The sequence below is a fragment of the Chrysemys picta genome, chromosome 8 (genome assembly GCF_011386835.1).
Source record: "Chrysemys picta bellii isolate R12L10 chromosome 8, ASM1138683v2, whole genome shotgun sequence".
Classification (NCBI taxonomy): Eukaryota; Metazoa; Chordata; order Testudines; family Emydidae; genus Chrysemys; species Chrysemys picta.
Window position 1 is genome coordinate 3,433,359 of NC_088798.1, and position 22,386 is coordinate 3,455,744.

At 58.4% G+C, this 22,386-nt stretch overlaps 2 protein-coding genes across 6 annotated transcripts; one reads left to right on the top strand and one right to left on the bottom strand.

The window, feature by feature from the left end:
* Positions 1-2,174: 2,174 nt before the first annotated feature.
* On the top strand, positions 2,175-6,567 carry HPDL (4-hydroxyphenylpyruvate dioxygenase like). Its single transcript, XM_005303043.4, has 2 exons — positions 2,175-2,310; positions 4,189-6,567. The coding sequence occupies exon 2, from the start codon at positions 4,217-4,219 to the stop codon at positions 5,462-5,464; it is 1,248 nt and encodes a 415-aa protein (XP_005303100.2). The 5' UTR covers positions 2,175-2,310; positions 4,189-4,216; the 3' UTR covers positions 5,465-6,567.
* Positions 6,568-7,398: 831 nt separating this feature from the next.
* MUTYH (mutY DNA glycosylase) lies at positions 7,399-22,360 on the bottom strand. 5 transcript variants are annotated; one of them, XM_024103913.3, is made up of 18 exons: positions 22,219-22,242; positions 21,254-21,369; positions 20,758-20,840; positions 19,707-19,828; positions 18,315-18,354; positions 17,683-17,756; positions 17,462-17,503; positions 17,287-17,358; positions 16,992-17,105; positions 16,482-16,579; positions 15,280-15,424; positions 12,897-12,984; positions 12,091-12,285; positions 9,823-9,968; positions 9,212-9,385; positions 8,902-8,952; positions 8,428-8,635; positions 7,399-7,616 (listed from the first exon to the last, which is right to left on the bottom strand). In XM_024103913.3, exons 4-17 carry the CDS (start codon positions 19,824-19,826, stop codon positions 8,474-8,476), a joined length of 1,521 nt encoding a protein of 506 aa, XP_023959681.2. In that variant the 5' UTR covers positions 19,827-19,828; positions 20,758-20,840; positions 21,254-21,369; positions 22,219-22,242; the 3' UTR covers positions 7,399-7,616; positions 8,428-8,473. The 5 variants fall into 5 exon arrangements, with proteins under 5 accessions (XP_023959681.2, XP_005303099.2, XP_023959679.2 ...); XM_005303042.4 differs by lacking the exon at positions 20,758-20,840 and having other exon boundaries at positions 22,219-22,360; XM_024103911.3 differs by lacking the exons at positions 20,758-20,840; positions 22,219-22,242 and adding an exon at positions 22,078-22,214.
* Between the last annotated feature and the right edge of the window lie 26 nt (positions 22,361-22,386).

A 22,386-nucleotide genomic window follows, 5' to 3' on the forward strand; every position in this document is an offset into this window, starting at 1 on the left:
TTAACCTTGGAGTGTCTGTTTCCCCATCTGTCCAAGAAGGATCTCAAAGCACCCCCCCTCCCAGGAGCCACACCACTCCCAGACTCAGGTGGGGAAACTGAGGCAGCGGGGCTGTGAGTTATCCCACGTTCCGAGACATGCGTGTCAGACAGGGTAAGAACACGGATCCGCTGGTGCATTAACCCATGACCAGGGGGCTTCTTTTTAGCACCTAACTTAACCCCCCTCTTGGTGTTTCTCTCTTTACCTGGGGGGAATTCAGCAAGGAAGCTTACAGGCAGGCCACTGAAGAATGGCCGCGCTCGGGAAGAGAGAGGGGAAACTCGCTGCCTGGCCACCGGGAAAGGGAAACACACGTGAGCTCTCAGCAAATATTTGAGCAGCTATGGCAGGGGGCTCTGTGCAAAAACATGATACGGCGGGGAAGGGCTCTGCTCTGAACCTGAGGCCCCGTCTGCAAAGACAAACAGGGCCGGGGCCAGGGGTCCCAGGTGGAGGATTCGCGTTACAGGGAGGGCTCCAAGCACACAGCGACATAGACAGTGCTTAATTCATCATGAAACCGGGGCTGGCTGGGCTCAAGCCATTTTTTAAACTTTCATAACTGCTGTGGCAAGCCCAGGGGGCTCTGAACTGGCAGCCCAGAGGTGCCTGCCCTCAGCCCTGGCTCAAATTAAGCCCTGAGCATTGGCCAATATCCACTGCCATGTGCTCCCAGTGCCCCGGCCCCAGCCGAGCCAGGGCGATGCGGAAACCACCTCGCACTTCTGGAGGGCTGGTGCCCGTTGCTGGGCTGACGCAGCATAGAGGCTGTAGGTCAAGCCGGAGCTGCATTGAGCTGGTTGGGGGAGGCCAGGGTGGAAACAGAGGAGATTGTGTGTGTCAGGGGAGGGGCGTTTTCAGAGCTGGGGATGGGGAACCCAGCACTGGCCTTGCCGAGCAGGGGTTGGGAGCTTCAGGTCAGAATTGAGGTGAGCTGCATCTGCTCCGGCTTGTCCTAGTGCGGTCAGCACCTCCAATGAACCCGTCCCCCCAGATCTCAAAGCAGGAGCAAGGAGTCGGGGGGAATGTCAAAGGTCTGTCTAGGGACAGGCCCAGCTCCTCCTGCCGGAGACACCCCGACTGCCAGAGCATTCAAACAGCTTGACTCCCCCCCCCAATCCACTGAGCGAGCCCCACCACTGATAGGGGCAGGTCCCCTGCCCCACCCGTGCTCCACACCAGCGCCAGCAGCACAGCACAGCAGGGGTAGCTAGCCAGATCCAGACAGTGCTTTAACCTCTCAATAAAGCTGCTCACTCCTCCATAATACCCGCTACCGCTGCCTTAAGAACAAGCCTTCGCGGCTCCTGCTAACGGCGGGTGCAACTCCTCGGCTTTCTCCTTCCAGCCCCATCAGCCCCGAGCAGCCAGGGTACCCAGCACCACCACCACAGCCTTCCCGGGGGAAGTCTGACAATCACGGTGACAATAAATCCATCCCTTCCCCGACCTTCCAACCCCTTTGCTGTGCTCCGGGGCCACTCAGACCTCCACGGGGACTCAGCGCCTCTACTCTGGAAGCATCGGCCCTCCAAGCCCCCCACCACGTGGGCTAAAGGAGAATTTCCCCTAGCTAGTTGCAGTACAGGGTCTATAGCACACAGTTGTGCAGTTCCAATTCCAACCACAAGAGGGCAGCGACACACACACACACACACACACACACCCCAGCTCATTTTCCTACATTTCCATTTAAACCCGATCCCCTGTTGGGTCCGTGAGCCCACATCCCCTGCTAACACCTGCTCTCTTGTTCCTCCAATCTGCCGCTCTGATCTGGCACCCTGTTCGTACACTGGGGCAGCCGGGCAGGATTTCACTGGTACCTCCCGGCACAACAGGTGTATTATAACCAGAAAACATCCAATCCGAGCTGGAAGGCCCATCCTTGGGCCCTGAGGCCAGCCCCCTGCTAGCCCAGGCCCCCGCATCATATCCTGGGCACAGATTTCTTTTCAAGCTCCATTTTCTAACTGGGTTGTTTCTTTCTCAAGTCTCCCCCGCCCAAGCCAGCCAGCGCCCTCACCCTGGGGCGGCCTCACCCTGGGGCCCTTTAAACTGGGGCCTGAGCCATCTCCTTGCAGGGGGGGGGGGGACTCCTCCCACGCCTGCTCGATTTCCTGCCTGTCCTCCCCTGCCCTTTGCAGCAGAATGGCTCTGTCCTTGGCATTTCCTCTTTGCTGTCTGCCTGCAGAGCATGGCTGGAGGTGCCATGTGGGTGCTGGCCCTCGCCTAGGCAGCGGGGCAGGACAGCAGCGATCAGCGCAGGTGAGGCAGCAGCAGGGTTTGTGGGTAACGGATGCTGAGCGGGTCAGGAGAGAGACCTGCACAGATCCTGGCTTTGCAATGAATGAGCTCTGAGCAGGACCAGCCGGTGTGGAGGTCACTCAGGAGGGGTGGAGGAGCCAGTCTGATCAAAGGCACTGTAATGTAAAGACCCCAGGCCCCAAACCTGGAGGGAATCAGTAGGGTGACCAGATGTCCCGATTTCATAGGGACAGTCCCAATTTTTGGGTCTTTTCCTTATATAGGCTCCTATTACCCCCCCATCCCCGTCCCGATTTTTCACACTTGCTGTCTGGTCACCCTAGGAATCAGTGTTGATTTCATTGACCCAAGGAAGCAGGATAAAGGAAACTTGGTGAAGTTGGATGAATCAGTGTCCGTTACGGATTGATATTGTCATTGGAGCTGTGCGAGACGCACTAGGACGGTGGTTCATGGACCCCTGGGGGTCCGCAGACTGTAGCTAAGTTTTCCAAAGGGGGTCACACCTCCAGTCAAAGTTTTTTAGGGGTCTGAAAAAAGGTTGAAAACCACTGCCCTAGACAGACAGTGCCTCGCCCCAGCATCTCCTCACGAAGCAGGAGACGCTGGAAAGACAAAATGCACTGGGAGGGAAGCAGAGGGGGAAAAGTTGGGATTTTGTTATGATTTGTAGTGTGGTTGCTACTCGAGGCTACATCTGAAATCTAGGCCCCGTTGTGGTCCGTGGCGGAGGCTGTTAGGTCCTACCATAATTGGGCCGGACGCCGTAGAATGGAGAGTCAGAGACAGTCCCGGCCGTTTATTATTAGTTTTATATTTCAGATGACGATGGCATTAGCTCTCTTGCTAGCTGGTGTGTGGGAATAGCGCTGCTCGCTGCTGGGCAGAATCAGACCTGCTCCGCTGTGAGTCAGAGGCCCCACACTGGTAACATTTAGTCACGTGTGATGTTTTCCAATCGGTGGTTCCTGGAGCCCCGGGGGGTCCGCAGACCGTGTCTAAGATTTTCAACGGGGTCTGCGCCTCCAGTCGAAATTTTGTAGGGGTCCGCAAAGGAAAAGGTTGAAAACCGCTGTGCTAGTGGGTTTGAAGCTGCTGCTGTGAGGTTGGAAGAGGCCCTGGAGCGCAGTGGTGTCCCCCATGTCCACACGACACTTCTTCTGCCGATGGTGCGCGTCCTCATCAGGAGTGCCTGCGTCAACTGAAGTGGGGCAGTGTGTGGGGGCTCACAGCTGGCGCCCTGCTGCCGGGCACTGACGCCGCCGTGAGGAGCCCAGAGCCTGGGCTATCCGTGCCCGTCAGCGGGGTTCACAGCTGCAAGCTCCGCGTGGTGCTGACAGGCGATGTAAACAACACCGTGTCTACACGGACACTGCGCCGCCCTAGCTACACCCACCTAAGCGCTGTGCCTCCTGCGGGGGGGAAGGAGGGAGGGGCTAGGTCGGGGTAGTGGGGGACTTACATCGGCTGCAGTCTTACGTCGACCTGACTCTGTAGTGTAGACGAGGGCTTAGATTTTGTGCCTCTGTCCTATGACATTAATACTGGCAGCTTCTGTGCAGCGGGCAAGATGTCAGCTTCCCCCATAGTAATTGGCATTGAGGGGGGGGGGCCCTGAAAAACATTGGGGGCTGATTCTGTCCCCAGCAGGGGGCGGCAGAGAGCACGGGCCATACAGCACAATGGGGGGTTGATTCTGACCCCAGCAGGGGGTGGCAGAGAGCACGGGCCATACAGCGCAATGGGGGCTGATTCTGACCCCAGCAGGGGGCAGCAGAGAGCACGGGCCATACAGCGCAATGGGGACTGATTCGCTCCCTCCTGGGTGCTGGGATATCTGCTCTAGTCTCTCTCTCTCTCTCTCTCTCTCTCTCGCAGAGCTTAGCGGGTCTGACCCCGCTGCGTCATGGCTGCCTCTCTGAGCCGGCTGTCCCACATCGCCTTCCACGTCCCCGCCGGGATGGGCTTGGTCAGCGACCTGGTGGGCAAGTTCCGCTTTCACCTGTTCGCGGAGCGGGTGACGGCGTGCGCCCGGCAGCTGGCTCTCCGCAAAGGAGCCGCTGTCTTCCTCGTCAATGAGAGGCTGGGGGAGGCCCCCCCGGCCCACGTGTTCCCGTTCGACCCCACCCAGCCCGCACTGGCTCAGCGGCCCCCGCTGGGCCACAGCGACGAGGAATTCCTCTACGACGTCGGCCCCTCACACCTCGTGAGCACGGCCTCCAACGTGTGCTTCGAGGTGCAGGACGTACCCAGCATCTCCCGACGCCTCCAGGAGCGGGGCTGCCCCCTGGCGATCCCGCCCACTGACGTGACGGACGACGGCGGCTCCGTCACCTACTGCGTGGTGAGATCCGTCGTGGGGAACGTCAGCCACACCCTGCTGGATCGCTCCTGCTACCGGGGGGCCTTCCTGCCTGGCTTCCGCACCGTGGGGGACGTCCCCGAGGGGCCGCAGGACCCGGCCGAGGCCACGCACTTCGACCACGTTACCTACGCCTGCTCGCGGGGCAGTACCCGGGCCGTGCTGGACTGGTACCAGCACTGCTTCGGCTTCCAGCGCTTCATCGTGAACAGGCAGGAGGACGCGGCCGAGGGCTACCGGATCCGCGGGCGCGGCGTGGGGCTGCGGCTCACCGCCATGCGGTACGGGAAGGGCAGCGAGCCGGGACTGGCAGACGACTGCAAGTTCGTCCTGGCCGAGTCCCTGCCGGAGCCAGGGAAGAACCAGGTGGACGCCTTCCTGGAGCAGCACGGCGGAGCTGGGATCCAGCACGTCGGGCTCTACACCAGGGACATCGTCTCCACGGCCCGGGCCCTGGCACAGGCCGGCGTGCGGTTCGTCGAGCCCCCCCAGGCCTACTACAGCGAGGCAGGCAAAGCAGAGGAGATCCGGGCGGCTGGGCTGGACCCCCGGCTCCTGTCCCAGCACGGCATCCTGCTGGACGCCGAGCTGGCTGAGGACGGGGAGGGAGGTGGCAGGGGCTCCAGCCTGCACCAGCGGAGGTACCTGATGCAAATCTTCACCAAGCCCATCTTCCCTGAGGAGACCTTCTTCCTGGAGCTGATTGAGCGTCGGGGGGCCGCAGGCTTCGGGGAGGGCAACATCCGGGCCCTGTGGAAATCCGTGCAGGCCTATCTGGACAAGCAGAAGTAGAGACGCGCCTCCCGGCTGCCTCGCCTTCTCCCCGGTGGGCTGTCACATGGCGGGGCCATCCCCGCCTGTTGGGGAACAATGGGAGGCCAACGGCTGGCTGCCTGGCGAGCTGCACTGAAGGACTAGTGGTGGCCCCAGCGCTCCATCCCCAGGTGATGGCCCTGCCCTGGCAGGAGGGAGGGAGGAGGCAGAGCCAGACCAGCTGTTCGGTCAGAGACGGGGAAGTTGAAAGCTACTTAAAAGCTCCCTGGGACGCGCCGTCTGCCTTGATGGGTGGGATTCATGGGGTAGTTCCCACCCCAGAGACAAACCCTGCCCCCTCCCCCAGCCCCGCTCTGCCAACCCTCGCCCCGGCGCGGCTGGATTGGCTAATTCTGAGTTCCTGCTCCCTGGGCCAGGAGCTGGATTTACGGCCAACGTTCAGCCTGCAGCTTTGGACCCCACAAGCTCTATGGGTGGATTTAGGGATCGTGTGGGGATCCCCGGGGTGGAAGGTGGCAGCCATTTGGCAGCGCGGGTAGCAGAGTCAAATGGGAATGACCGGGGGGTGGGGGGGCATCCCTGGGAGCAGATATCCCGGCTGGCCTGAGAACTGGCTCTGCATTGATCTCAGCACTATTCATGTCTGTAACCCTTTGCTGTGAGGGGCTGGCTGCTGGAGAGCCCACGTCCTGTCTGCTCCACCCTCTTCCCCTCCAGGGCAGGACAGTTCCCCCTCCCCACTCGCTCCCCTTGGCCCTTCTCACTTTGCACCGAGTGGCTCCGCAGGGATTTCGCTCTGCCAAGGCAGCTGGCTGGGAATCCTCTCCCTTTCCCCGCGCGCCACGGGCCAGGCGCGCGAGTGGGGCGTCCTCACCGGGGCCGGCGCGTGGGCTCTCCCTGCAGCCAGGCAGTTAATGCCACAGGCACTCACCTCCCCGTGCCCCTCGTGAATGAGCTGTTCCCACGTTCTTGTTCCGTTCATGGTTTTCGGTTCGGTTTACAAGAATCTCCCCCAGGCTGGGTTTCGCTCACGCTCCTGCAGCGAGTGGATTCTCGCTTACGGGGCGAGCGTCGTATTGTTCACTTGAATTTAGTCATTAAACTGAGAACTGATTTTCCTGTTCCGTGTCCTGTTGCTTCTGCAAAGAGCCAGGTCTGCGCTGCTCAGCCCAAGTGCAGGGCCCTGCAATGCGCCACCGAGGGGCTGCAGCTGAAGGACACCCTGGGGCTAGCGTGGGAGAGGGCGGCCCGCCGGCTTGGCAGGGATTGCCACGCAGTTCACACTGCGTCTGAGCACCGAGTTCGTTTCTGGGGGTCCCCAGGGATGCTGCTGGTGCCCTATGCAGATCTCTTTGATGTCAGTCCCAGGTCCCACCCAGTCCACCTCTGCTACACCCCCACAGCGGACCAGCAGAGGTGCTCACGTTCACAGCCCCCAGGGAGGGGGACTGGGGGTTTTCACTGAGGGACTTGTCTAGACGGGAAATTGACTGGACTAAGGCCTAGCTCTCTGCCTGGATACGCTGATTCAGCTTGACCCACTTCCAAAGCAGATCAGGTCGACCCACACGGCTTTTTTTGGCAAGGAAACCATTTGGCCCCAAAACGTTGCCCGGTTTGAGTTAAATGCGTTCTGCAGAGAATTCCTGCAGTTCTGCCGTTTGCCAGTGGGTGCCACCGCAGGTCGGTTTTTGCTGATCCGCTCTACACCAGGCAGGCTGCCCATGGGTGGGATGGAGCCGCTGGGTGATCGTGTGGCACTCAGGGCACACAAAGCTCCTTCCCCACTGCTCACAGCAGATGCCACATGTCCTGCACCATAGCTCCAGCGGTTGCCCAGTGACCTCTGCCTGGCAGCTGGGGCCAGGCCCTTCGTGCCATTCGCATCCCCTTTCGCGGCGCGGCCGGAGCGTGTTTTCAGGTGGCTACAATGAAATGGAGCCAAAATCCACTTTTAAAAGCTTGTAGAAAAAGTTCAGATTTATTAAAACCTCAGCTGTGAGTGAGTAAAAGCAGGCGGAAAAGGAGCCGGCGTACAAGACAGGGCCAGCAGCAAACCGCCCCGTGGCCTAACACAGCGTCCGACGTCACCCTCCGGGTCCGCTGAGTCTCAGGACCCTCCGTGTCCCAGGAGCAGCGGGACGAGGCTGCTGGGAGGAGTTGGGCAATGCTGGAAATACAGTAGTTGCACTTCGTTCAGTTCCACTTTGTCCTGCAGCTAGAGCCCCGGATCCCCCCATTACACAGGAGACGGTGGGAGTGTCAGGTTCCCTCACCCCTGGAGGGGCAACCCAGCTCCACGAACGCTGCCAGAAGGCTGGGACGCCCTGACTGGACAGAACTGTCCCCTGGCTGCAGCGGGGCTCCCAGATCTCGTCCAGAGAGGGAATAACGCATCGCGCCTTGGGCGGAGAGACATTCACCTGCCGCTGGCTCCAGCCAGCCCAGTCCCACTTCTCAGTGGATATGTCTGCAGGGTTCAGACACAGTCAGACCCCCATGCTGTCCCCGCCCTGGGGATGAGCAGAGAAGTCCAGGCCCCAGGCTGTCACGCCGGCAGGACGTTTCCTATAACTCCCCGCGTAGTGCAGCGAGACCGCACCGGGCAGGTGCAGGTTCCTCACTCCACCCCACGTCCCCACTGCCGTGTGGCTGCTAAGGGCTCTGCAAGGCGGGAGCCTCCCAGGGAAGGGAAGTGGCCGGTGGGGATGGCTGTAACACCAGCGAGCCTGCACTAGAGGAGGTCCCTCTGCAGGGGGAGCCCCAGAGAGAGCAGGGGGCTGGCTGCAGGAAAGATGTGCAGGGAACAACGGACCATAGGGGGCCTCGTATAACCCTGGGCTGAGTCCACGTGACTTGGTGTTGCCCCAGCCAGGTGCCAGGCACGGCAGGCCTGGTGGAGCTGCCAGCTGGCTGGGGGGGACGCAACAGCCCAAGCAATGCAGAGTATGGAGCCTCCATCCCCTCCAGACGGGCCTCACCGTTGGGTGCGGTCCGAGCAGGTCCGGTCGGAGCAGGAGGCCGCGGTCATTCCCCAGTGGGGGCCTTGAGAAAGGCGTTGAGGGAGAGCTGCCTCGAGGGAAGGCTGCCGTCTGCTTCCACCTTCCGCTGGCCAGCGCGCGAGGGATCGGCGCCCCGTTTCTGCTGGCCAGCGCGCGAGGGATCAGCGCCCCGTTTCCGCTTGCAGCCCTACAGGGACGGAGACATGTGGGGCGACTGCCATTGGCCCGGGGAGCCCGGCAAGGATGGAGGGGGGCCCCCAGCCGACAGCCCCAGAGGAGGACAAAGCCTGGGGGGCCAGAGACTGACCCCGCCCCAGCAACAACCCCTCCCAGCCAGGGCTGAGGCACAGCATCACGGGGAAGCCTGTCCTGCAGGATGGGAGGCTGTGGGCTCCGGGGCCGGCCCGGACGGCTTCAGCTGCCCCCTGGCAGACGCGGCACAGACGCACTCACCTGGCCAGGCCCCCTCTCCTCGCAGCTCTGCCGCTCGCACGCATTCCAGACCTAGGGGAAGCACAAGAGAGAGGGAGCACCACAGGCCCCTTCCCACAGCTCCAAGGGGTCGTGCCAGGCTGGCCCCTGGCCCCCTTTCACGTGACCCTAATGGGGGGCAGGGCGTGTGCAGGGCTGAGCCCCCCTCCCTCCCAGCAATCCCAAAGCTTAGCTCTCTCCCCCCCACTCCCAGGAGCCCCGTGGGGAATGCACAGGGCTGAGCCCCTCCCCCACTCCCAGGGATCGGGGGGTGCGGGGTGGGGTCGAGTACCTTCTTCATAGCAGTGGAGACGGCCGATTTCTGGAACTCAGCCTGCGTCACCCACCGGAACACTGGCCGCTCCAGCTCCTCGTCCCGCCCGCCCGAGGCTGCCTCGGGGTCCCCGCCCAGGAGCAGCGAATAGACCACGTACGTCTGGTGAATGTGGGAGAAGACGTGGCCAACCTGGAATACAGAGGAAAAGATCTGCAGCCCCAGGTGGGGGAAGCACTCGCTGCTCAGCAGCGCCCCCCTCTGGCTGCACTGCGAGCGAGCCGAGCGCCGTTCACACACAGCGACAGGGTGACGGTGGCTGGGGCGGGGCTGTAAGGAGGTTATAAGGGGGGGAGAAAAGGAGAACAACCAGGCAAGGACACCAGGGACCCTCTGCTCTGCCACTCCCTAGCGCCACTCCCTGGCCTCCTGGCCCTCAGCCGTCACATCTTGGGCACCAGCTTCCTGGCTGCAGGCGGAGGACTTGCTTCAGAGCCCGGCACCACAGCTCCTCCCCATCCAGCCCCGATGCCCTGGACCTACGCCAGGGCCGGTCTGCGCTCCCGTCAGCTCCCCCACTCGCCACGAACCCTTTACCTGCCCCAGGACGGACACGTGGCCTCGTTTACCTCTCCGACATGCCGCAGGCGTCCTCTGGCCACGGCTTCTCCTGCCCAGGCCTGAACATGAGCCAACAGCGCCTCCCTCTGCTGCTTCTCCTTCAGCCCCGGCCCCAAGGCCAGGCTGGGAAACTCCCAGAGCCCCGCCAGCAAGCCTGGGAGAGAGCAAGGAATGGGCAGCCAGACCACGTTTGGCACAGCCAGATTTCCATCTCCAAAGGGCGCTGTGGGCGGCAGCTGGTTCCCACCACACCCAGGGCCCAACGTTCCTCTGCTCACAGGCCAGGGTCAGGGCTAGGAAAAGCCTCTTGGGACAGAGTGCATCTTGACTGGCCTGTCCAAGCATTTCCTGCCCTGGCTGGCTGCGGGATATTGTCCCTTCAAGATCACGTCCCTCTGATTACCTCCCCCCCCGTGTCAATTGCAACACGAGCGCTCCAGATGCCTGCGGGTATTGCTCAGACCAGGCACAGGGCTCACGCGGTCGATCCTGGAGGCTAAACCGCCGTTGTAAAGTCTCTGCCAAGCAGGCAAGAAGTGAGAGGAGAAGAGGCAGCAGGGTCAGGCCCAGGAAGATGGGTGCAAGGAGCCCCCAAAGATAGCCCAAGGCACAGGGGAGCTGCCCTGCGCCAGTGGCTAGATTTGGGGCGCCCGTGACCATTGATCACCCCTCCTGCTCTGCAGCCAGGATCATTACTGACATAACGGCTGCACCTTCGGGCCCTGCACCTCCGCTGCGGTATCCAGACTGGGGATGGACAATTTCTGGAAATTTTGAAGTCACAGGGAAAAAAAGCCATTGGGGAGAGGGGTGGAAAAAAGTGGAAACTTGGGGGGTGGGGAGGAAAGGATATGAAGTCGTTATTTGATTATCAAAACTAAACTTTATTTACTTCTTCAAGAATGCGAAATGTATTACGTACAATTTAGTTAGCACACGAGAAAGTCCTGTTTGAGATGTTTATGAAATAAATAAGTATAACTTCTTTAGTTTTGATTCAAATAACAATGACAAATATACCTAGCATTGGGGACGGACTATAGCTGCACACGAAGGAACTTACATGTTTTGTTTTTCGCCTGTTGGCAAATAGGAAAAAAATATACTGTAAAAGTTGTTTTATCCGGCATGTTGGGGGAAGGGGGTGCCGGTAAGTGAAAAATGCTGGTTAACTAAGAGGGAGGGGGTTGGAGTGTGGGGCGTGGGCTCTGGAAGGGAGTTTGGGGTCTGGAGGGGGCTCGGGGCAGCGGGTTGGGGCGCGGGAGGGAGTGCAGGGGGCCAGATTCGGGGGCTGCTCACCTCAGGCGGCTCCCCACAAGCGGCTCTGCACGCTGCCTCCGCCCCCGCAGCTCCCATTGGCCACGGTTCCCAGCCAATGGGTGCTGCGCTGCTAGCGCTTGAGACAGGGGCAGTGGTAACAGGCAGAGCCACCTGACCGCGCCTCCGCCTAGGAGCAGGGAGCCGCCTGAGATGAGCGGCCCCTGGATCCTCCCACACCCAAACTCCCTCCCAGAGCCCGTGCTCCAAACCCCCTCCCGCGCCCCAGCCCCCTGCTGGCCCCGCAACAACCGGACTATAAACCGACATTTTAATGGCCATCAGAAATGCTGGTTTCTAGAGGTTTCCGGCTGGCAAAGTGCTGGATAAAACAGCTGTTACTGTATAAAATACCGAGCACAGAACACGGCAGTCTTGTTGTAAACCGAAAGGAAGGTTCTGTTCTCTGGGCTCAGGAGCAGTGTGGAAAAAGATCTGTCCTGATCACGTCGATAAAGAACCTCATGTGGCCACGTTAAATACTTATTGGTTATTATTTGAGAGCGTTTAGAAGCACCGAAGAGCAGCACCCTCGTAACCCTGTCCCTGGTCACTCAGAGCAAACACTTCATCTAACCAGCTTCTTTCCAATTTTTCCATATCGGGTCTGGGGAAAGAACCATTTTTTTCTGGACATTTCCGGGTTGTTTTTTTCAGATGCTCACCTCTCTAATCCAGCCAGAGCCCCCGGCGGGGGTCTCCCCGCAGGGATCCTTCCCATGTCCCCCCCTCCCCCCCCCCCCGGCCTCCCGCTAGCCAAGGAGGGCTGGCTGTGGGTGTTTGATGCCTGTTGAGGTCAGACAGCAGTGAGGGGCTTTTTCTCTCACCGGCCCCCTGGGATGAGTGAGCCCTGCCCCCCAGCATGCCCAGTCCCTCGGGGCAGCGATCCTTCCGTTCCCACAGACACCAACGCCTCCCTTTCCATCCCCACCCTGGCGCACACCCGAGCTGCGAGTTACCGGAGCTGGGTCTCTGCACGATCAGGTACTCTGGTTCTCCCTGGGGGCCTCTCCTCTCCAGCACACACGTGGCCGTCCGCTCGGCCCGGGGCTGCTTCTTGGCGGCTCTCCTGGGGAAGTTGGCCACGCCGAGGCTGCTGTCCCAGGGCTCCGTGGCAGGGGGGCACAAGGAGCAGCTCCCTGCGGTGGCGGCGGCTGCGAATCAGACGTGGCACCAGGTCAGTCCGTGTCACTGCACCGGCCCTCATCAGACCTGGGGATCGGGGGCTGCACCTCTGCCCTGCTCACGGCATGAGGAGAGGAGGCCCAGGGTCCCCATCACCCACCTCTGATGGATTTATTTCAGCCCTGAGAGCAGCTCTTCCAGTGGCTGGCCACGGGGCTCCCGAGAAGGCACCAGTTCAGCGCAGGATCAGCCAGACGAGGCACCCCAAGGAGGTGTTGGGGGGACCCCCTAGAGGTGGGGCAACAGACGCTCTCCCGTAACGTCTCCTCCTTGTAAGTCACCGCACGTCCCCGCCCTCACGTCCCAAACTAGCCTCTATGTGACACTAATCCCCACAGTGTAACCCAGCAGAGCTGGGGCGCTCCACCTGCATGGGCCAGCAGGGGAGTCCGCCAGGAGTCCTACCGCTCACGCACACCGCCTGGCCCCCGCTGCTGCCTCTCGCCAGCTCTGTGCCCCGGGGCGGGGCTTCCCCACCAACTCCGAGCTCGCCGGGGGCGAAGGGGTCAAGACGTGCTCTCCACACAGGGCTAAGCCTCGAGAGCATGGCAAGAGGTGGCGATCCCCGGCCAGCACCTACCACACTCCTCGATGTCAGGCGCCTGGGAGCAACTGGAGGCGGCTTTTCCCAGCAGCCTCTTGGAGGCCAATTCCAGCTCCTTCTCCACCTGCAAAGGAAGGACAGGGTCAGCTACAGGCCTCAGCTGCCAATGGAAGGCTCAGATCCAGCAATGGCTATTAGCCAAGAGGGCCAGGGATGCAACCCCACGCTCTGGGTGTCCCTCAACCTCTGACTGCCAGAGGCTGGGACTGGACGACAGGGGCTGGATCACTCAAAATTGCCCTGTTCTGTCCATTCCCTCTGAAGCCCCTGGCACCAGCCACTGTCGGAAGACAGGATATGGGGCTAGATGGACCGTTGGTCTGACCCACGGTGGCCGTTGTGATGCCATTTCAAACCCGGCAGCACGCTGCAGTGTATGTTGTATTTGGCACCAGCTGCAAACTGCCCCCCGATGACACGTTACAAGATGTGGGTGCCCAAAGACACTGCGGCCAGGAGTCAGAAGAGAGCTTAGCCCACGCGTGAACAAGTTACCCCAATATATCCAAGGGGGTAAACACCCCAGGGAGAGGGGAACCAAGCTTTTTAACAGTGCAGGTGATTTACCACTGGAACAAACTACCAAGGGAAGTGGTGGCTTCTCTATCTCTTGATGTCTCTAAATCTAGATTGAATGTCTTTCCGAAAGATGCTACTGGCCAATACATATAGGTTAGGCCTAGTCTGGGTATTATGCACACAGCATTAATATACTACACATTTTGTGTGTGTGTTGGGAAGTTATGTTAAATGAATGCATTACGGTCTTGCTACAATTCTGTTCGCTCGTGCTGAGTATCTCCTAACTCTTTGCAAAGCCGAAGTCAGCTTTGGCATTAGCTAACAGAGAACTTGCCAAAGACAAGAAATGCTTGTTCTATATTCTAGGGCAGGCAGCTCTGAAGACGGCTGGTTTAGAGCGTAGCATCCCAAAGAGAGACAGGAAAAGGACAGAACAAAACAAGGTGTGCTGGATTTTAGTGTCGAGTTTTGTAACTCGTCAAGCCACGCTGTAACTAGCGCTCGTTGAAATGCACGGTTCCGAAGCACACTTCTGCGCGAGGTGAACGTGCTGCGAGATACAAACCGCTCCCTGGAAAGAGGCTGCGTACGTCTCCTTTCCATATTGCACCGTTTTATCCTCGGACAATACGTTGGGCTAAGTTTGGTCTCTTGAACACAGTGAGTGTAGTCGGAACAGCTGGCTACACTCAGACAAAAGTGCGCTTTAGCCAAACGCAACTGGCTGGGCTCGAGCAGGGCTGACCGGGTGAAATTCACTGACTTGTGCTAGACAGGAGCTCAGACTAGACGATCCAGTGAAACAGACCTTCTGGCCCATGAACCTATGACATTAAGGGCCAATGGTTTATAGGTAGCCTGTAGCTGGAAACACGGATCACTATCAGGGAAGGTTTCCCACCACTGGGACTGATCAGCCTGTGGAACCGGCCCGCCCAGAGGAAGGGCAGGAATAGCCTGGGTCATTTAAACCTGGACTGGACCCAGCACTGGCGATATCACAGGGCGGGATTCTGGGCCAGCCCCAGGGATGCGCCTCAGTGACCCCACCAGGCTCTTCCCTCTCGAGTTCCCAAGGTCCAAAACCAAAAACCCAAAGAGCAGCAGCTTGTCGGGGTGTGTGTGTGTGTCCGTCCGTCCAGATCACCACCTTCAGTTTACAAAGCGTAGGCGGGCTTGGCATAATTAGACATGCATGAGGCCTCCATTCTCAGGAGACAGGATTAGGGAGGTAAATGGATCAGCAGGCTGGAGACAGGATGTCTGTGCTGCTACGATAAGGAGGAACCCGCAGGGAACCACTGACAATGGGAAGAACCACGGCATACAGGATCACCCTGGAACGTAACGCTGAAGTAAAGAGTAAGTCATGGATGGACAGAGCGTTCTGTACAGGGCTTGGTTCCTACCACGTTACCAAGCCAGTCCCAGAACGTGTGATGCAATGTAGAGGAAATGCAATGTGATACCGTATGTAAACGCACATAAAGGAAGAAGGTTTCTATGTAATTTTGGATCTGGGATGTACCCTGCATCCACCCCCCGGTGTTTGAGTCCACTCAGCTCAGCGTAACATTGCTGTGCGCCCAATAAAAATCCCCGAGTGACGGAATCTGGAGTCGAAGTGAGTTCTCGGGAAGCCGTCTCAGAGGGACTCCCAAGGCAGGGAAGTGACTTGCTCAGGGTCCAGAGGGAGGCGGTGGGAAAGCAGGGAATGGGACTTGGGGCTCGATCCCCCCCTTCCTAGTAGCACACGTTTTTATGAAGGGCGTGGGGGTTACATACAGACCACTGACTTACTGGGATTGAGCTGAATGCAGGAAAGCACAATACCTACCCGGCAACGCGCCCTACAGTAGGGCTTCACAGGACACTCCATGCACAGCGGGGCCCTGGGGGTGCACACGGTAGCTCCCAGCTCCATCATGGCTTGGTTAAAGTCCCCTGGCCGGGCTGGATCAACCAGAGCATTGGCCAAATCCCTACGACGAAGAGCAGCGAGAAGTGGCAGGCTGGTTACCAGAGGAGCATTCCTCACCACACACCGGGGGTAGGTCCCATCAGCTGGGAAGAGGAACAGCCCACTGCAAAGCGGCACCCACTCACCCTACCCGCAGCTGGGGAGAGGCTCAGAACCTCGATACCAGCTAGACCCAGGGCGGAGGGGGCTTGGGCCATTCTCGGCCACTGGGGCTTGCTCCTGTTCTAGTACGTTGGGCTAGTGTGACTAGTGCTCTAGGCTCCCTCTAGGCTCCCTCTTCCTACCTTACTAGAGTCACAGGACCAGGACCTCCCCGCAGCCTCCTCCCAGTGATGGCTCTCTCCGACTGTGGGGATCGGGGGGCTCCAAACCCCAAGTTCCCATCCATGGGAGCAGCCTAAGCTTCATGGCAGTTAGAGGCAGCCGGCATTGGCTTGTAGAGCCAATCTCATTGCCTAGTGAGCCTGTGAAAAGGCTGGGAACCCCTGGTGCACCGAGCAGACACGGCCGCAGGCCCACACTCTCCAAGGCGCCTCTCGCCGTGCCGAGCGCCTGAGAGCACGCGATTGGCCAGTGACCCTGAAAGCCGGCTGCAGCCGCCACACGCCGGTTCCTCCTCTGCTTAGATCGGCCGAGAATCCCAGCCCCTGCTTAGCGACACGGCCGCTCCGGTGACCGTTCTCGCTGGCGCTTGGACAGTACTTCGTAAGCTCTGGTCTCCAGTGCTGCCTAGGGGACTGCACTGCTGCATGCACCAGTAGGCACGATCCTGTACGCAGCTGGGGGTGGGGTGGGGGATTTCATCTCCAGGGCTGATCCAATCCCTGCCTACTCCCTGTATGGGCCTACAAGGGAGCCACTTCCTGCCCACTGGGCTACTGCTTATCTGTTGTGCATCCACTGGGCTGCAAGGCAACCGATTGCCCCAACGACATGGTAAGCAGAGGTGAAAAGCTGCCTCCCGTGACCAATTCTTCCGGGCCACCCTGGTGTACTTTACTCCTGTTTGTATTACGGCCCCCCCACCCTCGCCTCCTGGGACGAGAACAATCCCCTACCAGAGTCTGTCGGTGACAGCCGGGCTGCTGGACTCGGCGCCGATGCATCGGAGCCGGCACAGGACTCGGATCACGTTCCCGTCCACCACTCCCGTCGCCTGGCCCGTGAGACAGAAGAGCAGCGGTCACCACCTCAGGGCACATGCGAGCTCGTGCCCCTAGGAGGGGAGGGCATTCGGCCAGGCTGGTCCCAGGGATGGGTAATTGGAGGGATCAGCAATCCCCAGGCCAAGCAAGTCTGCTGGGAGGGTGCCCCACGGAGGGCTGGAGCTGGTCTGGGCTCCCAGTGCCCAGACCCCCCTAGGAGATCCCAGCTTTCAGCGAGGCAGGGGGAACATTGCAAGTAGCACTGGAACTGCCCTGGGGCAAGGAGGGGCCGTGAGCTGCTAACGGCAGCCCCAGGGAGAGGCATGTTCCCCAAACCTCCCATCAGCTGAGGCGCCAAGGACAGCACAGCCTGACACCCCCGCGGCAACGCTGGCACACAGGCAGCGCCGGGTCTCTCATCACCTGCCCGTAGGAGATGGAGGCAATGGCTCCCGCTGTGTATCTCCCCACTCCCGGCAGCAGCCTCTGCAGCTCCTCGGCCGTCGCGGGCATCTGACCTGCCAGCTCGGAAACCACCTGAAGGGAGAGGGGAGCTGAGTAGGGACCTGGTGTCTCCCAACGTGAGCTGGGCACATCAGCCATGCCCCACTCCGGAGCTTTTGGCTAGCACTTGGGGACAGAGCCATGGCACTGGGCCTCCCCCCACACCAGCCAGCGGGCATCCCCTCCCTCCACAACTGCCCCCCCACCAGGATACCTTCTGTGCTGCTTCCTGCAGGCGCTTTCCTCGCGAGTAGTAGCCAAGTCCTGCCCACAGCTCATTCACGTCCTGTTCCCAAGACACACAGCCAGGGGTTAAGACTAGTCGCAAAGGGCCCAGGATTAAAGCTCAATGGGGGCGTTTTCAGGCCCCTGCCATGTGGGATTCTCACCTCCAGGGAAGCTTTGGCAAGTGCCTGCAGCGTCGGCCATTTCTACATTGCAAAGGAAACAGAGGTTTGTTCGCTGGCACAGGACGGGTCTGCAGAGCGCGACGAACCCGAACGCCTGGCTGACCCGCAGGCCGGGGACAAGACATGCAATGGCCGAGGTTTCAGACACGCTCAGAAATTCAGGGCTCCGGGCGCAGGAGGAGGAGACAAAGGACAATCACCTGCATCCACCTGTTGTAATAGTCAATCACCGTAGCCACCTGCGTCTGCTGGAGCATGATCTCCGACACCCACACTGCAGGCACAAAGGAAAAGCGAGAGCACCGTGGGGGACTGGAAGGCCCCCCCCAATTCAACACCTTGCCCTGTGCCTATGCACAAGGTCTCTCTGGGGCGAAAGCAGAGCCTCCCATAGCTTGCACTAGTCCCTTATGCCTGAAGCAGGCTTAGAATTGGGGCCACTGACGTACCCAAAGTTACTGCCCAAAAGTTCTACTGGTAACCAGTTTTCTCCCCATTTGTCTCATGCTGCTCTCCTGCATCTCTCAGACCAGGCCGTTTGAGCCTAAGGGGGCGGCCCCATCATTGTCCAGCTTCGTCCCTGCGATGCTGGGTCCTTGCCAGTGCCACGCTGCTGGCCTCTTTCAGAAAGAGTCTAGAGGAGTTTTGGGCTGCGCCAGGTTTTGGGAGAGCAGCATGATTTGTTCGGAGTATTTTTCTCCACAGTGAAGCTGCAATCCCCCACAATGCACCCTGCCAACTCTGCAGTGCTAGGCAAAGACGATATGCCGCGACAAACCTTCTGCCTGAGAAATGAAGCCCAAGCAGACAGCCTGTGTTCTCTCTGTCTCACCTGCATACGCTCTTCTGTTAGTATCGGATTCGCTTGCAGCCTGAAAGAGAAGGCAGAGGGAATTTCAGGGAACTGGACAGAGTTCTCAGCTCTGGACTCTGCTCAGGGAGTGATGGGGAAAAGGACAGGAGATGCACACCTTGTTCAGATAGGGTCATTTGCACTAAAGAGAGAGAGTCAAATTCAGCACTAGTGAGACGCCACCAGTGTTTGGAATGACACCAGTTAGCTTGCAGAAGAGCAGCTCCTCTTGGGAAGTGTTTGATATCTGAGCCCTGGTTCAAATACTGGCAGAGGACAACATTTGTAAGTGTAACGCAATTTAGATATAAGAGCTCCTTAAAATGGAGGAGTTATAGGAATCCCAAGAGAGCTGGGATTTGCAGTTTCCAGCTGCTCCTGGCCACCTGAAAACAGCTCTATCCAAAACCTTCCTTGGAAAGCACTTTGTTCTTGTAGAGTTTCATAGGAAGGTCAGGTTAGAGGGTCAGGGCTAGGGCTATTTTTTTCAGACAATGGGGCCTAAGATGCACAGGAAACATTTGCATAAACACATGCAAAACATATATTTGCATATGCAAATAAGAAAAGGTGAGCAACTACTTGTTTTCAATGCACAGTTTAGATACTAATTAAAGAAAAGATTGGCCCCCAAAAGTTTCCACTAATGCTGAATTTGGTCTGACCATTTGAAAGCCAACACAAAATTGGCTGCACTCTCTCTTGATCTTGGCGTGCGGGATTTAGATGCTTCTCCAGCTAAAGTTTATCCTGAAAGTTTAGAATCCCAACAGAGAAACCTTCCCTAAGGTCACCCACACCCCACCCCACCCACAGGTACCAGAACCGGAGATTTTTAAATGGGACAATGGCGGCCCCACATAATTCTCAGCACAGCGGTGAAAGTTCATCTCTGACCACACCAGCCATTCCACCATGGAACAGGCAAATGCACTGTCACCATTTGCCACTGTGGGCTTAGCAAGGACAGAGGTGAGAGCTGGGGCTGGCACAAAGTGGGAACAACAGAACATTCTGCAGTAACAAGGGAATACAAACTAACAGGCAAGCAAACAGTCAGGGGCTGAGGATAAATAAAAACCTCCCTGCAGCACCAGAAGCTCAAACCCAATAGATAGGACCAAGGATGAAAAGCTGACACTGACTAGAAATGCATGGTGAAACTGACATGTCTAGTTTCCTTGTAGGACCCAAGTTGAAGGAAACAAACCACATCAGTGGAGAAAGATACAATCTGATTTTAGATGCCCCTTCAGTTTTAATGCAATCTGACAGGTTCATAGGGAAGGACAGTGCTTTGATCATCATGGCAGCATCTTTTAAATTGGGGGAAACCCAACCACGTATTGTGGTGACCCACTCCTACCGTACCAATTTCCTCCAGGGAAGGTCACGCTTGCATTTGTCATACCAGGCAAGCAAATTCTTCCGAAAGGCCTCTATTTCTGCCAGGTGGCTGAAGAGATGGTACGCAGACACTGGAGGAAGCATACCTGCAAGGAGACATTAAATGCCAGTCAGAAGACAGGACAAGTGGTTAAAGGAGCTAGGGGGTGGGAGGGTAGGGCTTGGCTGCTCTTTCATTACTGAAGCAAAGGAGGTCTTTCCATCAGACTGGACAAACCACTAGAAACAAAGAAAATAGCCTTGACAAGCCTGCACTAGACCATGAAGGGTGTGTGGCCCCAAAAGGCTTTCACTAGCTGTTTCTAGGATTCATCTAGATTCTAGTGCGCCAGACCTCTACAATCTCAAATTCCCTCCTAAAGCCTCACTTCTACCAGACTCACAAATACTGGCCCTCATCAAATGCCTTCCCCTCCTAAACATTACAGAAAGTGGAGAGACATATCAGATTAGAGAAAAAAAAAAAGCCTCTAATTTACCACCTTTACCTGGGTCTCCCATTGCATCTTGTCGTCTCATAGACTGTATGCTCATCAGGGCAGGGACTGTTTTTCCATGTGTCTCGTACAACTTGGAGCATGCCAACCCTTAACTAGTACACACTTCTATGACTATGAAGTGTTCTCTGTGCTCAGCTGAATGCATTAACCAAAATAAGTTTCTGGCTAAGCGATTTCAATGTCAGGGGAAGCAGAGACAAACAACATGGGTCTAGCAAGAAGGAGGCAGAGAAACTGACCAGAAACCAGCCAGTCTATTTTTGGAAGTGCAACAACAAACAGTGTTGAAAAAAGGAAGAAGCAGAAACTTATGGTTCAAATGTTATATGTCTCTGAAAACGTGACTGTCAACTCCCTGCGTGTATCAGAGCCAAGTCTTCTGATTTCAGTGACTAAAGTAAGCGTTCAACTACTTTTTACTGCTCTTAGCCCAGCAGAACTCACCCACCTCTGTGCGAGGAAGCTGCAATCTATCCGGCTCATACAACATCAGCAGAGTAGTTAACCAAGCTCACCTTGTGAAATCTTGGTCCTTGCTAGCGCATGAGGAAGAAAGAGCTCAGACTGATTCTCACATCCCAAAGGTGATTTGGCAGGGCTGGCAGTTAGAGGAAATTTATATGTATTTGTAAACTGAGCACAGCTGAACTGCAGTTACTGAGACACAAGAAACAAGGACCCTCACAATGCCATTTTAGCACCGAATGGCACCTAAGGTGCAGGTTGGAGTCCAGAGAGTTGGGCTCCATTGAGAATGGTGCTGTACAAGCGCAGGATATTAGGATCAGCCATGAATTAACGTATTCAATGGTCAGATTGAGGCTGCACATTATTCTATGACGGGCAGAGTTTTATTTACAAAATATGGTTTTATTTGCCTGAGTCTCTTTGTACCCAGGCTCATTCCCCCTCTCGTTTGGTGCGTGTCTAGCCGTTCACACTGTGCCTATCGTCATGGTGTCACCCTCACTCCAGTGTCCCAATAAGATCCTTGTAGCCAAAGCGTTTCACCTTTATGGGATGATACATTCTCCCTGCACCTCCTTGGGGATTTCCTCACTTCCCCGGCACCCTGCCGGAGTCCCCGCCCGCTGCGAGCTGCTGCCCGGAGTTTACTCATCGCCAGGCTGAGGACAGAAGAGTGAATGGGGTACTGTTATGGTGACCCCCTCAAGGGCCCTCACCCCCCCGGCCCCCACTCCACTCCTTCCCCCAAGTACCCACATTCGTCCGACCTCTTCCCACCCTGCCCCCATTCCACCCCCTTCCCCAAGTCCCCACCCCACCTCTTCCCCGATTCCTCCCTCCCAGAACGCCGCCAAACAGCTGTTTGGTGGTGGGCAGAAATGCTGGGAGGGAGGAAGAGGAGCAGGAACGCAGTGCACTCAAGAGAGGAGGCGGGGAAGAGGTGGGGGGAGCTTAGCTGCGGAGCACCCGCTAATTTTTTCCCATGGGTGCTCCAGCCCCGGAGGACCCAGGCAGTCAGCGCCTATGCCCTGAGCAGTTCCAACAACCCTCCACCCCCAGAGCTCCAACCTCCCCCTGGACACCACACACCCTCCCACTGCCACCGTGCATGCTAGTGGGGGGGAGAGAACTGGACACCCTGTGCACCTCATGGGGAGAGGGGTGTGTGAACCACACACCCCGTGCACCTCGTGGGGTGTGTGTGTGTGAGAGAACCAGACACCCTGTGCACCTCCTAGGGGGTGTGTGAACCGGACACCCCGTGAATCTCGCGGTGTGTGTGAACCGGACACCGCGGGGGGGGGGAAGTGTGTGAACCGGACACCCCGTGCACCTCGCGGTGTGTGTGAACCGGACACCCCGCGCACCCCGCACGCTGGGGGGAGCCTCCAGAAACTGCCCCCGCCGGGCGCGCGGAGGCCGGCAGCCAGGGGGGAGCGACGCCCCCAGCCTAGCGGGCGCCTTGCAGCAGGGGCCGCGCGCGCGGAGCCTTCCCTTCCCGCACTCACCCCGCGCGCCCAGCTCTCCCGGGAACCTGCTTCGCTCTCGCGCGGCCCAATCAGAGCCCGCGCCCGGGCGCGCAGGAGCCAATCAGAGCGAGACTCGCGCTCAGCCCCGCCCGTGTTGTTGGGACCGGACGCTACAGGTCTGGCCTATCAGCTGTTCGAGGGACGAGG